The sequence below is a fragment of the Myxine glutinosa genome, chromosome 11, assembly GCF_964187855.1.
Source record: "Myxine glutinosa chromosome 11, kmMyxGlut1.1, whole genome shotgun sequence".
Taxonomy (NCBI): Eukaryota; Metazoa; Chordata; class Myxini; order Myxiniformes; family Myxinidae; genus Myxine; species Myxine glutinosa.
The window spans coordinates 122,725,430-122,742,133 of NC_136271.1; the positions used below are offsets into that span (position 1 = coordinate 122,725,430).

Here is a 16,704-nt window from a genome sequence, read left to right on the forward strand (position 1 = left end):
TTTTGCACTTGTATTAGTGTGGAAAAACCACTTTTCGCACTTGTGTAAGTGTTGAAAAACCACTTTTCGCACTTGTGTTAGTGTTTGAAAAATCACTTTTCGCACTTGTGTTATTGTTGAAAAAACCACTTTTCGCACTTGTGTTGGTGCAGGAAACCACTTTTGCACTAGTGATAGTGTTGAAAAACCTCTTTTCGCACTTGTGTTAGTGTTGTAAAACCACTTTTCGCACTTGTGTTAGTGTTGAAAAACCACTTTTCGCACTTGTGTTGGTGCAGGAAACCACTTTTGCACTTGTGTTAGTGTTGAAAACCACTTTTCGCACTTGTGTTAGTGTTGAAAAACACTTTTTGCACTTGTGTTAGTGTTGAAAAACCACTTTTCGCACTTGTGTTGGTGCAGGAAACCACTTTTAAAACCAATTCCCATTGAACCAAACTGTGGTGCTTCTCAATTTGGGGTCTCACTCCCCGATTCATCTCCCGGTGCCCTTGCACAATTTCTGGGCTGCGACGTGTAGCTCTCCCAGCAGGTCTACCCACCTGCACACCTCCACCACTGCAGTTGCCACCCGAGCTTACCTAGCTCCTCACCCTAACCTAACTAACTGGGGAAGGCCCCTCCTGGCTCTGTCACCCCACTCGGTGCCCTCTGGCACTGGGCTACCCGGGGCCGTCCTCCGATCCTCGGGCCCCATCCACAACAACTACTACCGGCTCCCAGAGCCTACCTGCGGGCCTCACCTGGCCGACATCCTCACAGTGGTGGAGTGCCCAAACCAACTACACACACTAACAGGCTACACGCCCAGCCATTTCCACAACACTAATGCACCCATCCAATCATCATTCTTCCACCCGCACCACAGATGCCAATATCCAACCACAATTTACCTATACCCTCTACCTAACACTTACACTACCCGCCCCGGGTATCCGTGATGGGGGTCCACTCTTCCCCCATCCACACCTTCGCACCATGCACACCACTCCGTACCACTTACTCCAACTCTCTTCACACCACTCATTCTCTGCTCCATATATTCCACACACCTGTACTTGCACACCTGTGCTCTCATACTTGGTGCCGCCTGCACCCTTCTCTCCCCCAAGCGCATTCGCGCTGATCCACAACACTCACTACTCACCATGACACTCATCCGCAATGCTCTCTCATTCATCACTTGTACACTCACACACACCTCGGAGCATTGCCTCACCGATGCCTCATTTGAAGCTGCTCACCAGCACTTCCATTCACACTGCATCATCTGCTCTGTCTACTCCCTTCTAAAACTCGCGCTCCTCCGTCTTCCCTTACACTCAGCGCTCCCACGTCATTATCAAACACTAAGCTACTACGTCCCCACTACAGGTACCAAGTCTCTTACTTAAATCTGGTCACCTATAGTCACCTCTAGTCCCTATCATTATATCCTAACCCTCCCGGGCTAGTCTTCACTGCCATACACCCCATAACTAGTGCTCCTTTGCCCCCTCTTTCTGTGAGGGATGGTGGATTGGCCATCCCATCACATGGGGCATCTCCCACTACCAATTTTGCACATCAAATTTCAACAAATCAAAAATTTGCCAATCACTACCCATCATCTGCCAGTCATTACTGCCAATCCTTTGCCAATCATCAAATTTAGTTTTTCTAATTTCGGGGCCAAAACACTATCCTCGTCATTACAGTCTACTTACTAATGCCTCTCGGTGCGCCAATTCACTTCCACAGCCCGGCTTCGTAAAGCCGACCAATGAATGCGGGTTGTTTGGTGCCGGCGGCTGGATGCGTCCGACATTCGGTGCAGGGAAGGAGGTTTACCCGGGCCGAGATCCCACGCACCATCTCGGCACGGAGCCATCCCATGGCCCGATCTCGACCTGCCGGAATGCCTCAACAAAAAGGGGTCGCCATGACGACCCTTCCTATCGGGCTGCCCGCTCTGCTTAGTGGAGCACGGACGCGGCCGTTCAAAGCGCGGCCCGGCGTGGATCGCGTACGGCGGTTCTTTCGAAACCGCCGTGGTTTGGATCCCCGCTGGTCCTCGCGGCACGCGAAGCTGCTCGGCGCGCACCGAGGGCCCGATTCGGCTATAAGTCGCTCTAGCCGCTAACCCGGTTACCGTCGATGCCTCACCTGCATGCTTACACGCATACGCTACCCGTTCCTTGCTCAAACATCCAGCTGTCTCCCTGCTCTTGGTCATTGCACCTTCTCTTACACACCCAGGTACACTCATTCCACTCACAGACTTGGTCACACACCTGACCACCGAACACCTTGGCACACATTCGTCGTTCGCACACCTTACCAACACACTTCTTCGCGCCCCCTCCTTGGTCACCTCCTCTGTGACAATCACAGGTGTGCTCTCACTCGCATACCCAACCACGTGCCTCACTACCAACTCAAGTGTGCATTCCCACACACGCTCTACCATTCCAGGTGTGCATCCTTCCATTCCAGGTGTACATCCTCTCTCACCTGCCACCACCAACTCACGCTCCGTGTCACTCTTACTACTTTCACCACCACTCTTGACAGCGCACTCACCCTTACTCTCGACAGCGCACTCTTTCCTCATGCACCTGTCCGTTACACACCTTTCTCGCGCACCCTCTCCCGTTACATCCTCTGTAACACTCACGACAGGCGTGCATTCTCCCTTTACACCCTCCGTAACACTCACCACAGGCGTGCATGCTTCCGTTACATCCTCTGTAACACTCCTCACTACGCGCTTCCATGTGCTCCCTCGCACACGCGCTACGACCGACTCACTCTCGACAGCACCCTCACTCCTTGGCGCGCACTTTTTCCTCACACACCCCAGAGTCGGACTTTCTCGCACACCTCCTTTTTCGCACACCAGACCTGTCGCACACTTCACCAACGGCCTCTCACAAACACCCGGGTCCATCTCGACCCCCAAGCTTATTAAATTACCTGGCGCATCATACGCACGACCATATTGGTCACCACTTACACCGGGTCCTCTTTCTCTTCGCTTTTCCTCCATCACCTGCGAATCCCTCATCCGGTTAATGAGCACATCATCACGATCCGAACACAGACTTTGGACCAATTCTTTTACTCCCTCTTTTATCTCTTTCTTATCCCCTCTCCGTCGCTTCTTAATTTCGCTCACCCCTTCTTCCACTTCTTCTAATTTCTGCTTCACCTCTTTTATTTCCCGGTGCGTCTCCTCAAGTTCGTCCTCTAAGGCTACCTTGACCGTTTCTATGTGCGTCCTCACCTGCCGGTCCTTCGTCTCCATTACCTCTGTCACCTCGTCCAACCTCGTTGTCAGTCCCTCACGTACCATCTGACATTGCCTCTGTGTCGCTATCAAGTCATTTTTTATGTCGTTTTGTGTCGCTTTTAACCCTCCTAGTACCGCAGTGTTCCTTTGAACCTGCTCCGTTAGTTCTTTTTGTCCCTCCGTCAGCTGTTCCACTCCCAGCGTCAACTCCTCTATACCACCTTGCAATTTTACAGTCCCCTTTCTCACCTCCTTCTCCATGCGCTCCTCACAGTGCCTCACCTCCTCACGCACTCCTCCGCCCTCCTCACTCACACCTCTACTGATCTCCCCTCCCATCACTTGCATCTCCTGCCCAGATGCCACCCTCATCTGCTCCATTTCCTCCCTGTGAGCATCCAATCTAGTTTCTACCCCCATTCTGACCCCCTCTATCTGCTGCCCCATTTGTTTAACTTCCCTTTCCGCTTGGTTCCTCATGTCCCTCAATTTGCCTTCCATACTGTTTTCTAACCCCTCTAACCCCTTTTTCATCCCTTCCATTTGATTCTCTTGAGCGGCCATTCTGTTTTCTACTCCCGTTAACCCCTCCTGTATTTCCCCTAATCTATTGTCTAATCCCTCTATTCTACTCCCTAACCCTCCGATCTGGGCCCCCATGTCCTCCCTCAATTTCTCGCTATTGGACCCCATCCTTTGTTCTAACCGTTGGCTATTGGCCCCCATGTCCTCCCTCAATTTCTCGCTATTGGACCCCATCCTTTGTTCTAACCGTTGGCTATTGGCCCCCATGTCCTCCCTTAATTGCTTGCCCATTCTTTGTTCCAATTGTTCGCTATTCTGGGCCAACAGGGCCCCTATTTGCGCCATGAGGACTTGCATGTCCATCGGCGGCACGGGTACAGCTACCGCAATCCCCTGCGCAGCGCCGACCTGTTGTTCGCGCTCCTCTTCCCCATGCCTAGCGCCGCCATTTTGCGAACCTGCCGCCCTCACTGCTTCGTTCTCCTCATGTCCCTCAATTTGGTCCTGGATCGACCCTGCCTCTCTCTCCTCTACCGGAACCCAGCCGTCTTGATCTCCCATAGCGTGACTTTCAAAATTCGGGTTTTTGTAAAACAAAAGCAATTTCGGTACTTTATAATTTTGACCAAATTTTGTCTAGATGTTTTTTTTTTTTTAATTTGGTTCGGGCCTCGTATCCCACTCCTGACACCAGTTGTTACGGACCGCGGATTGGATGTTATTTACCGAGCGGAGGTAACCGCGGCCGAACAGTTGCTCCCCGTTTCTTCCCTTTACACTCACCCGATTCACCCAGACGTTGGCCAAATCGCGCTATGCTAAATCAATGATGGAAAGGACACGACGACTGGGATAGATGAAACGACGCAAGGGGTACAGTTCTCAAGACCTCCGGAGGAGGGTATAATTACAGTGGTGGAGAAAAGGGGGTAGATTACAAGGCAGAGTGAGGTAAAGACACAGAAGAGATGGGCACTTAAATACAGTCTTATCTTAGCCCAGACAGACCACGGACAAACGGACAAGGTAGACTTACACAGGGATTGATGGCAGGAAGGGACAGGTCGGTCGATGGCACAAGGTGCACCTTGGCTCGGGGACAGGATAAAGCACGGTTCAAAAGATGCAGGGAGGTCTCACAGCGCTCGGAGGTGGTCTTGCTTGCTCCAAGCTCAGCGCGCATCTGACGTCACCTCCCTCTCACTGCGCATGCTCAGCGGGGAGTGACACGCCCTCGGCTGGTTGGTTCCGCCCCACTGGGGCTGGTCCGCCGCTTCCATTGGGTGCGGGGGTTACCGGGCTCCGCCCTTGACGAGGAGCCGACAGGGAGCCCCTGTTTGGTAACCCCGTCGAGCACATGTCTGATGGCGGCTCGTTGGGAAGGCCTGGTGCCCTCCCACCACCCCTACCAACCAAGCCGGAGTGAGGACGCGCACTCCCTGCGCTCATTGTTGTTGTTGTTGTTGTTGCTGAACTGTAGGGAAGAGCTGCGGGGAGGTATTGGGAGGTCCTAAACTTCCTAACGGTGCCATACAATCACATTCTGGTGCAACGAAGGGTCAGAATTAATGGAAACGAATCCTTAACTGACATAGACTAAGAATAACTAGCAAGATGTCCTATAGTTGTCTTACATGAGATGCGGTGAACCTGGGTGCGACATTTAATGGGGGAAATAGGGGGAGGTTCGGGTCTACAGAGTGTTGTTTACAGAAAATGGGACTAGGGAATGGGGGATTGGGGAGAGTTGGGAAGTATTGAGGAAATAGGGGAATATTTACAAGCGGATATGGATGGATGCAAATCCCATAGCCGCAACAATATATATATATACACAGGGTGAGTCAAAAGTAGCGCCCGATTTCTGTTTATTAACAATTATTTATTATTAACAATATTAACAATATTTAATATTTATTATTAACAATTATTATTAACAACAACATTATTAACAACAATTATTAACAACAATTATACCCGACAATTATAAACAACATGACATCCCAGAAAGAATCTGACAGCCGAAAAAACAGAAATCGGGCACGACTTTTGACTCACCCTGTGTATATATATATCGATGTGTATATATATATGGTATATATATATATATATATATATATATATATATCCACAGTCACGTGAAAAAGTAAGGACACCCCATGTAAAGTTTTGACTTTTTGAACATATTTCAACATACAGCTATTTGATCTTCATTTCAACAATATTGATAGATAAAGGTGATATAATATAAGAAATATCATGAAACATTTACATTTTGTAGTCCATTGTATAATTTAAATAAACATAAATGCAAATTTCACATGTGGAAAAAGTAAGTACACCCCGACATTTATCACTACTTCAAACACCTAAAATTAGAATCAGGTGCACCAGCTCAGGTGCAAATGAGTAGAACATCGTTAGAGAGGATCTTGGAGGAACCTGTCTTACGGTATTTAAACCTCAGACATTTAGTTTGGTTTGCTCTTTGTTGTTGAAGTGTGCGGTGTCACCATGCCAAGATCAAAAGAGCTCTGATTTTCAGAATCATTGGAATCTCCTGCGATGAAGTTAACTCTGAGGGCCTTTCACTCACTCACCTCAGGCAGGTTGGTGGTCTTTGTCTTCTACCGGCTCCTCTCCAGCCTTGCTCCCCCAGCTCTCTCTGTGCTCTGTCCCCCCAATATTCCTTCAGGTCGCACAAGATCTGCCTGCAACCCTCTTATGGTTAAACTGCCAAAATCTAGGCTCTCTGCTCACCTTCACTCTTTCATTCCCCTTTTCTCCCACCTCTGGAACAAACTCCCCCACTCCCTTCAATCCCACTCCTCCCTCTAGGTCTTTAAAACAGCTGTTCACCACCATCTCTTATCTTCCCCCATCCAAAACCTTGATCTTTTCTACCCCCGCTAATTCACCCCAGAGCCCTTGCAGTGTTCATATGTTTTATACCTCTCCCACCTCCCCCCAAGCCCTCCCCCTCCCACATTTCTCCCGATGTCCCTGCTCTCAAATGTTGTGTTTGTGTCCTTCCCCCTCTCTCCCCATCTTGTCTGCCACTCCACTTGTTTTTTGTGTTTTGTGTGTCAGTTTGACTTTTTGTGTGATTAATGTTAGCTCTTTCACGAGCCTCGATCTTGAATACAAAAAGAAAAAAGAAAAGCTCTCTCAGGCCTTCCGAAAGAAGGTTATAGATGCCTACGAGTCTGGGAAGGGATTTAAAAAGATCTCCAAACAATTTGAAATCAATCATTCGACTGTCCGGAAGATCATCTACAAGTGGAGAAGATTCCAAACAACTGCCAACTTGTTCAGGCCAGGCCGTCCCAGCAGGTTCAGCCCGAGAGCAGACCGCAAGGTCTGAAGGTGTATATCGGAAAGACGAAGGTGATGGCAAGTGGTAAAGCATGTGGTGAGGTGGAAAGAACTGGGAAGTGGCCCTGTGCTTTGTGCAGGAAGGGTGTCGGAGTGAACTCCATTCAATGTACAATGTGCGCTGAGTGGGTTCATCAAAAATGTAGTGGTCTGAGAGGGTCATTAACCAGTGTGGCAGCTACATTCAAATGTAAGGTGTGCACAGAGGGAGCTGCAGATGGAGGAAATGTTGAGTTGGATCTTGGAGACGGCGTGAAGCTGGAAGGTGTGAAAACATTTTGCTACCTCGGAGACATGCTGAATGGAGAAGGTGGATCAGACTCGGCAACGGTTGCTAGAGTGAGATGTGCATGGAAGAAGTTTCGGGAACTGAGTGGCGTGCTGATGAGGAGGGGAGTGTCGTTGAAGCTGAAGGGAAAGGTGTATGCTGCATGTGTGAGAAGTGTTATGATTTATGGGAGCGAGACATGGGTAATGAATGGAGAGCAGCAACGAAGGTTGGAAAGGGTGGAAATGCGAATGGTTCGCTGGATGTGCGGAGTATCGTTGAGAGAGAGGAAGACAAATGATGAATTGCAAAAAATGATGGGAATAGAGCCTGTGATTGATGTTGTGAAGAGGAACAGGTTGAGATGGTTTGGTCATGTGTTGAGGAAGGATGAAAGAGACTGGTTGAGAAGAGTGATGGAAATGAATGCAGAAGGAAGTAGAGGACGGGGAAGACCGAGAAAGACTTGGCCAAAGATGGTGGAAGAAGAAATGCGGGCAAGGGGGTTAACAAGGAGAGAGGCAGAAAATAGGGCAAGATGGAGAAGATTGTCATGGGGACCGCAAGGCTAACCCCCGCTCTAGCAGGGAAAATGGCCTTAAAATGCATGTTGTTGTTGTTGTTGACTGTCCGGAAGATCATCTACAAGTGGAGAAGATTCCAAACAACTGCCAACTTGTTCAGGCCAGGCCGCCCCAGCAAGTTCAGCCCGAGAGCAGACCGCAAGATGCTGAAAGAAGTGTCTAAGTACCCCAGAATGTCATCACGGGACCTACAGGTAGCTCTTGCCAATGTTGATGTCAAAGTGCACGAGTCTACCATGAGAAAGAGGCTGCACAAATTTGATCTACATGAGAGGTGTGCTACGAGGAAAACTTTGCTGTCCAGAAAGAACATCAGGGCAAGACTAAAGTTTGCCAGTGAACACCTCGGCAAAGACCAGCACTTCTGGAACAATGTGCCCTGGACAGATGAGTCAAAGGTTGAGCTATTTGGCCACAGTACCAGAAGACATGTTTGGCAAAAACCAAAGACAGCATTTGACCACAAGAACCTGATACCAACTGTAAAGCATGGTGGTGGAAATATTATGGTTTGGGGCAGCTTTGCTGCATCAGGGCCTGGGCAGCTCACTATCATGGAATCCACTATTCATTCTTCATTGTACCAGAGGGTGCTTGAGGATAATGTGAGGCCATCTGTCGGAAAGTTGAAGCTCAACCGAAGGTGGACCTTGCAACATGCAATGACCCTAAACATACCAGTAAATCCACCAAGGAATGGCTGAAAAGAAAGAAATGGTGGGTTCTGAAATGGCCAAGTCAAAGCCCGGATCTAAATCCCATCGAGATGTTGTGGGGGGGATTTGAAACGAGCTGTGCATGCAAGAAACCCCTCAAACATCACACAGCTGAAAGAATTCTGCATGGAGGAGTGGGAAAAAATTTCTCCCAGTCGATGTCAGAGACTGGTAGACAGTTATAAGAAACGCCTACTTGAGGTTGTTTCTGCCAAAGGGGGCAATACCACCTATTAGAGCCAACGGTGTACTTGCTTTTTTTTTTCCACCTGTGAAATTTGCATTTATGTTTCTTTAAATTATACAATGGACTACAAAATGTAAATGTTTCATGATATTTGTTATATTATATCACCTTTATCTATCAATATTAAGCCTGGTGTTGGCTTAGCGGTTCGGGTGCCGGCTTGGGATCCTAGGATCCTGGGTTCGAATCCCGGTCTATCGCTGAATTAACGCCAGGGGGGTTGACTCAGCCTGTCATCCTTCCGAGGTCGGCAAATTGAGTACCAGCTTGCTGGGATGAATGATCCCGGTGTGTACCCCGGTTTAGAATAGGTACACCGTATCCCTGCGCATCGTAAGAGCGTGACCAAGGGTTGGCGTCAGGAAGGGTATCCGGCCATAAAAACATTGCCTCAAACAGGGAACCATGATTGTCATGGGGCCCGCAAGGCTAACCCCCGCTCTAGCGGGGAAAATGGCCATAAAACGATCATTCTTTCATTCATTCTTTATCTATCAATTTGTTGAAATGAAGATCAATCAAATAACTGTATGTTGAAATATGTTGAAAAAGTCAAAACTTTACATGGGGTGTACTTACGGTACTTTTTCACGTGACTGTATATATATATATTGTTACTGATCGCGGTGTAGATGTTATGATGGGCCGAGCGGATGGTCCAACCGCGACCGTTACAGGATCCCCGACTCACCCGATTCCACCCAAACGTTGGCCGGATCGCACCGCAGCTATTCAATAGGGAAAAGACAAAGGCGACACGGATGTGAAGAAGAAGAAGAAGAAGAAGACAAAAAGGTTGGAAATACTACTAAATTTATTCCTACTATTTACATGCTCAAAGTAACCAAGGAGAAGGAAAGATAATAAAATAATATACAGAAGAATCAGAGACACAGTGCAATTATTAGCTTATACAGACTTAATTAACCCAGGGACAGAACAAACAAAACAAACTCACGTACACAAGAAGGGTGGAAAGGCAGGAGGTGGATGGCTGGAGGGAGAGGAAGGTCCAAGGGGGTCCTGCAGCACAACCGGCGCGTTTAGCAGCCGCCGTTCCTTCACGGCCCTGCTCCAAACCGCCGTTCAGGCCCCCAAGCTGCTGTTGTGGCTGCTGTGGACGTCGCGTGCTTTGCCAGGCCTTGTCCGACTCGTCTGGTCCAAACCCTCAACTCTTTCTTGGTCCACTCACTCTTTACCACCGACTCCTCACCGCAACCAACGCAACCAACTGACCACCACCACCGACTCCTCACCGCAACCAACGCAACCAACTGACCACCGACTCCACTGACTGACTCCTCACGACTCTCTCTCTTGCTTCTTGCGTGCGCGCCTTTTATAGCGCCTCCAGCGATCAAGCCGCCGGCCTTCCTGACACGCCCATCGGTGTGCTCACCTCGGCCCTGGTTGGTCACGCGACCCTCTCGCTCCGCCCTTGATGACGACGGGCGGGCACGCCCCTCTTCCCCTCTATGACGAGGTGGAGACACGCCTTTCTTCTCCGACCCTGCCTTGTGGTCAATGGCGGTTATTGGAGGGGAGGTAATTGGCAATCGAGGGTTGGCAATCACCAGAGGGGATGTAAAAGGGAATGGAGATTTTGGGGATGGGAATGAAAGGGGATCTATTCTCTTTCACTGGTGCAATGGAGTACTTCAATTAATGGGAGACACAGCCTTACTCTAAAACACAGAATAAGAGATAACTATCAAACAGGGGTATTCTATTATTTGGCTGATGTGTATGCTTGTGGACTAATTATGGGATGCCCTTTCACCTTTACACAGCTCCGGAGGTAGGGGGGCGCAGAATAAACAATAATAATAATAATACAGCACACAATCAAAAAAATACAGTCCTCATCTCCGCAACAATATATCTATATATATATATATATATATATATATAGACTTGGCATTTAATATGGAATATTTTTTTTTTCTTGACTTGGGCTTACTTTCTTAACTCAGTATATCAATGTGGTGAGTTTCTTTTACACTTTGGTGATTTATTTGTTAAAAGAACCATGTCACTGATTGTCTGTCGCAGCAAGAAGTCAACAACAGGATTATATCACAGGTGGCGTGGCAAAATGTACGGACAGGCGCATTTGATGATTGGCTTCACAGTCGGGTGTACAAGGGTTGTTGCGTTCTGTATTAGTGGAAAACAACTGCTGCACGTCTCCAAAAGTTATTGCCGCTTCCTCTGGAGATGGTCCGTCAACTCGACAATGCTGTTTGTCATGGAGTGGTGGCTTTACGAAATTACGGCATGAAACAGCGTGCTATTGCTCGGCAGTATGGCGTCACTCAAGGTCAGGTGTCAACGATCCTGAAACGAAATGCTCAGAGGGGTGTCCCTACTCCAATACCGAGGCCAGGACGTCCCCGCAGAACCACAAGGAGGGATGATAGCCAGCTGCACCGGTTAGTCCGCAATGGCCGTACCAAGTCAGCTAATTGGCTTAGGGGTGAGTGGCAGCAATTGACAAATGTGCCTGTATCCAGGAGGCTAGTCAACCAACGACTGGTTCAAGCAGGCTATCATGCCAGGCGTCCTCTGAGAAAGCCACGCCTGACCAGACAACACTGCCAGCGCCGATTGCAGTGGGCCAGAGAGCACCGTCAATGGCAGCCAGGACACTGGAATCATGTGATCTTCAGTGACGAGTCTAGATTTCTGGTCCATCGTCAAGATGGCCGCATCCGAGTGCGCAGACAAGTGCATGAAGCCTACAACAAAGATTGTATAGTGCCAAGAGTCCAAGCTGGAGGTGGTGGGGTGACCGTTTGGGCTGCTTTTCATGCAGGGGGCAAAACTGACCTGGTTGTTCTGAATGGAAACCTGAACCAGTTCAAGTACAGGGCCATTCTGGAAGAAACATTGCTTCCATTTGCTCGAGCAGCCTTTCGAGGAAACTTTGTCTTCCAAGATGACAATGCACGGCATCATCGTGCTCGCATGATCCAACACTTTCTTGCTGACCGTGGTGTAGAGCATATGGAGTGCCCTGCCATGTCCCTGGATATGAATCCGATAGAGAACTTGTGGGCAGAATTAACGCATCAAATCGACAACTTGGACCAGCAGCCGACCTCTGTGCATGAATTCCAGCAGGCTATTGTCTCTGCATGGCAAGCGATTCCTGTCCATACCTTGGCAAATCTCGTGAACAGCATGCCTCAACGTCTACGTGCTCTCCTGAATGCTCTTGGGGGTTACACGAAGTAACAAACCACCTTTAGAGGCCATTTTTCCCCGCAAAGCAGGGGTTGGCCTTTTTCGGGAACCGTGGTTGTTGTTGTTTTTCGGTCCCCTTTTTGAAGCAATGTTTTACGGCCGGATGCCCTTCCTGACGCCAACCCTTTTTGCCGCCTTTAACGACAAACAGGGAATTACCAGTGAACTGGTACTCAATTAGCCGACCTCGGAAGGATGACAGGCTGAGTCAACCCCCCTGGCGTTAATTCAGCAATCGGCCGGGATTCGAACCCAGGATCCATTGGATCCTAAGCCGGCACCCTAGCCGCTAGCCCAACACCAGGGTTACACGAAGTACTGAACTGTAATTTTACTGTCCGTAATCCCAGTCGTAATTTAACTTTTGTTTTTGTTTAAAAATATTTGGCTAATGTGCAAAATAAACAGATACTTCTGGAAAACGTACAGAAGTTTAACACAGTACTGTCCATGAATTGAGTTCGATATCAGTTTACATCACTTTCAAGGATCAATTTATTTGTTTCGAAATGTCAAATGTGTTTTTTGTTTCTTTTAAAGGTCACATTAACAAAATCTAGAATAATTTCAACATAATTCCAATGAACTTTTGGTTCTAAGACATCTTGAAAAGTAAGTTCACCCCTACAAAAAAAATATTCCATATTAAATGCCAAGTCTGTATATATATATATATATATATATAGATATATATATAGATATAAATAAACAGAGATGGTTGCCCATTTGTCGGTTTGCTGTTACGCTGATTGGCTGTGTGAGGATAGGTGCAATGGGATTGGCTCTGGCAAGATTGAATAATGTATCGCATTGGCTTATTAAAAGCTGATATTCAAAATCTGATTCCATATTTCACGATCGGAACTCATGGCCTAAATAATTGTCTCGAAATGTAGAGTGAAATCGAAACAAAATTAGGAAAAAGCGATTTTTAAATTAAATAATGAAATAATAGGCTCCACGAGACGTGAGGTAAAATGTCTCCATAATTCATTTTTTCACTCTTTTGCAGGTAATTATTGTAAGTCTGATTTTATTTGGCACCGTCCAGGGACATTGGGTGCAGTCTTTTTGGATTCGGATTCTACCTTTAGTAAACATTTTAAACATATAGTAATCCTAATAGATACCAGTACAACATGGAATCATAGTTTGATTATTAACACTGCGTTAAGATATGACCTCGGCTGACAGGATGACCTCCGATGTACCCACACGCTCCTCTAAGCTGCCTAGCCTGGGTTTGAATCCCGAAGCAGTTATCATCCTGGTGTTTCACAGACTGGGTAAATTATCAGTATGTGTGTCGTCCCTCCGTTGGACGTTGAACTGGCGTCCTGTCTTCCGACGTTACTTGATGGACGTTAAAGATCCTCATGGTGTCCTTCACGAAGAGTGAGGGATCTATCGTCGGCATCCTGGCCAAATTACAAATTCCTGCCGAACTACAGCTGGGAAGGCAATGGTAAACCACCCAGTATAACCTTTGCTCAGAAAGCTGCTTTGGTGGAACAGTACAGTCTGTAACGAGTATGGTACATCAGATAAAAGTAATAACTGAATAGCGACAGTGAAAAAAAAACTGAAAGGAAATTAAAGTTGCTTAAAAAGGATAGAGCTCGGACATGTAGAGAGGTGACGAGGTGCGATGTCGGATGTCCGGAGACACGAAAGACACCGCACTGAGAATACAAGCCGTTTAATGGTAGAGTACATACACATGTGGAAGAGAGGAATCAGCTCAAAACTGGCCAGGTCCCTTCTCAAATACAATACTCAGTGAGCTTCATTTTATAGGCAAGGTCCAGCGCAGCAGAGATAACTATCTCCACAGGCAGTTGCCCACAAGGCCGAGACCCGTGCGCAATGCATCGCACCCAGTACCTTGAGGGTCACTCCATTGGCATGTGGAGGTCTTGGTTCAAAGGGAGGACAGCACCTGTTTCTTGTCATATGTTAGATAAGCAGAGAGAATAGCATGAGAATAAATCAAACACCGAGTCCCACTCTAAAGGAATGTGTTCCTTACCAAGCCTCAAGGATAAATTTGCAATAGAATAAGATAAAGCATGGATCAGCAGGTTTCAGAAGGGAATTAGCTGCATGCACTCAAAGCAGAGTGAGTGGAAATAGAAAACAAAGGTATATTCCTTTATACCAACTCCAACAGAGGGGAGGAGAGTGGGGCAGGTAGCGGAATGTGAGGGAGTGGGAGGGAAGTGGGAGAGGGAAAACCCGCTCGGGGGAGAAAACCCCCTTGGGGAGGGGGGCAAATGAATGCGCTACAACCTTCATTATGTAACCCTTGGTCATCCTGTCAAGTTTGGTTGAGATTGGGTAAGTAAGGATTGAATGTATTGGCGTCAAAAATTCATCAGACAGACGGACAGACACAAATGGCGTATTTTAGTATGATTCAGCACAGTTACTTGCAGGTTACTGTTTCCTCTATTTCCTCCCTCTATCCTATTTTGTTGTTTGTTCATACCCTTGCTTGTTGCGTCCACCTGTGGACCCTCTGCTCCAATGCCAGTCCGTTGCCTCCCCAACCCCCTTAAAATCTCATTTGTTTGACCATTTCTGTAGAGATGTCAAACCAGGTGATTGTGGGTGTATGAAAAAACAGATAGGAGAGTTGCAGAGGATGCTGGCAGATCTGGAGCCATCGGTGTTGCACACATTGGAAGGTGTGCTGAACCCACAGCTGCTCTCACTCGATCGCAGCCAGCTTCATGCATTGTTGCAAACCAGCCGGAGGTCTGTCTGCATCTGGTCCCTAACGACGCATTTGAAGTTGTCCATTGCTTTGCAATTAGGATTTCTTTAATTGTATTAAGGAAAGCCTTTGGCTTTAAAAACTCTTGCTTCTATGATTGCAGCAGCAAAATGAATGATGAGGTTTTATTCTGTTTAAAATGTTTTATTTATTACTTTATTTGCATTTGGTAACCACATTTAGTCATATCAATGTCAATTGTATTCATTCCAAATATGTTCCAATGTTAGTTATTGTCCACCGTCGCACAGCGGAGCGAAAGGGGGACTATGGTTTTCCCCTCCGTCAGTGTGTCCGTCCGTACGTGCATGCGTGCGTGCGTAAGCGAAGGACCGAATTCTAATTTGGTGTGTGGGTGCAACCCACGTCAAAATCCAAGATGGCCGCCGCCATGTATGTCTGACGCCATGTATGTCTGAACCTTGTGAGCGGAATATCTTGAAAAATAAGTGAAGTACCAACTTTCTAATCTGGTGTGTGGGTGTATCTCGGCATAAGGAAGATCGCTATTGAAAATTGGGTCGCCGCGTCAAAATCCAAGATGGCTGCCTTGCGTCTTCCACTTTGTCAAGTCACATCACTTCACCGACGGGGGACCTAGGCGCAACGCTTGTTCCATTTATGTTGACTGCTATGAGGCACATCACTTTGCTGTACTCTGCTTGGTTGAGCAATTGCACACCCTGGAAATCAACAGGATTCAGTTTCACCCTGTTAGCTAATCTAAGGAAAGATCAGAAATCTGTCGACAAACTCAAACCTGACCTGAAACCAGGTAGTGACTCACATCCTTACATTTCAGGTCTGGAAAGAATGCCTGATATATCCTTTGTCTTCCATCATGTTGGCATTGTTGAAAAGGCTTTTGTGTGCGCTGCCTTGGATACCTCTCTTAACTCCTTGACTAGAGTTCCTGTGAACTACGTCACATGTGCATTGGTACTTTTCATCTTTGATATCAATTTGTAACTCCTCCTGCCCTGTGGTTTAGCTTTCATGTTACCTTCAAATGAGTGGAGCTTTGTCCAAAAGCAACTAATGGTTCATGAATGTGGAGAGTTCAAAGTTTTTTTTGTTGTTGTTGATGTCTTTTTATGTTCACTAGGGCATGCCCGTACTATATATATGCCCGTACTATATATCTATCTAAAATTATATCCCCCCCCTCTATTTACATGAAATGGTTTGGTCCATTCGCAACGCCAAAGCGAACGGCGAACGGCTTGCGAGTACAGTGACAATCCCCCCCCTCTATTTACATGAAATGGTTTCGTCCATTCGCAACGACCACAGAACCCCCCCCTCTATTTACATGGAATGGTTTGGTCCATTCGCAACGCCAAAGCGAACGGCGAACGGCTAAATCGCCATAGCTCGGTAAGTACTTGTCCGATTAATTTCAAACCTTGAAAAGGCACATCCTCGGGTCCCCAGCAATATACCTGGCAAGTTTCAAGTATATCGGACCGGTAGTTGTCGAGAAATCGTTGTCGCATACATACACACACACATACACACAGAGATTAGTGGAATTATAGATAGATGATGTCTTTGTTCATGTTTGTTTGTTTGTTCATGGTGTCTTTGATGTTGATGTCTTTGTTCATGATATGCTCGTAATGGAGCTAGCTGACACACACACACACACACACACACACACACACACACACACACACACACACACACACACACACAC

At 47.3% G+C, this 16,704-nt stretch overlaps 2 protein-coding genes across 5 annotated transcripts in view; one reads left to right on the forward strand and one right to left on the reverse strand.

The window, feature by feature from the left end:
- The window catches only part of CDKAL1 (CDKAL1 threonylcarbamoyladenosine tRNA methylthiotransferase), a 612,415-nt gene that overhangs the window by 98,180 nt on the left and 497,531 nt on the right, over nt 1-16,704 (reverse strand). The gene's annotated exons all lie outside the window — the stretch shown is intronic.
- Nucleotides 1-16,704, forward strand: part of MRS2 (magnesium transporter MRS2) — a 61,990-nt gene that overhangs the window by 30,303 nt on the left and 14,983 nt on the right. For all 3 annotated transcript variants that reach the window (XM_068131110.2, XM_068131111.2, XM_068131112.2), the window contains exon 6: nt 14,859-14,989. In XM_068131110.2, the coding sequence (XP_067987211.1) occupies nt 14,859-14,989 (131 nt within the window). The remainder of the gene's footprint in view (nt 1-14,858; nt 14,990-16,704) is intronic.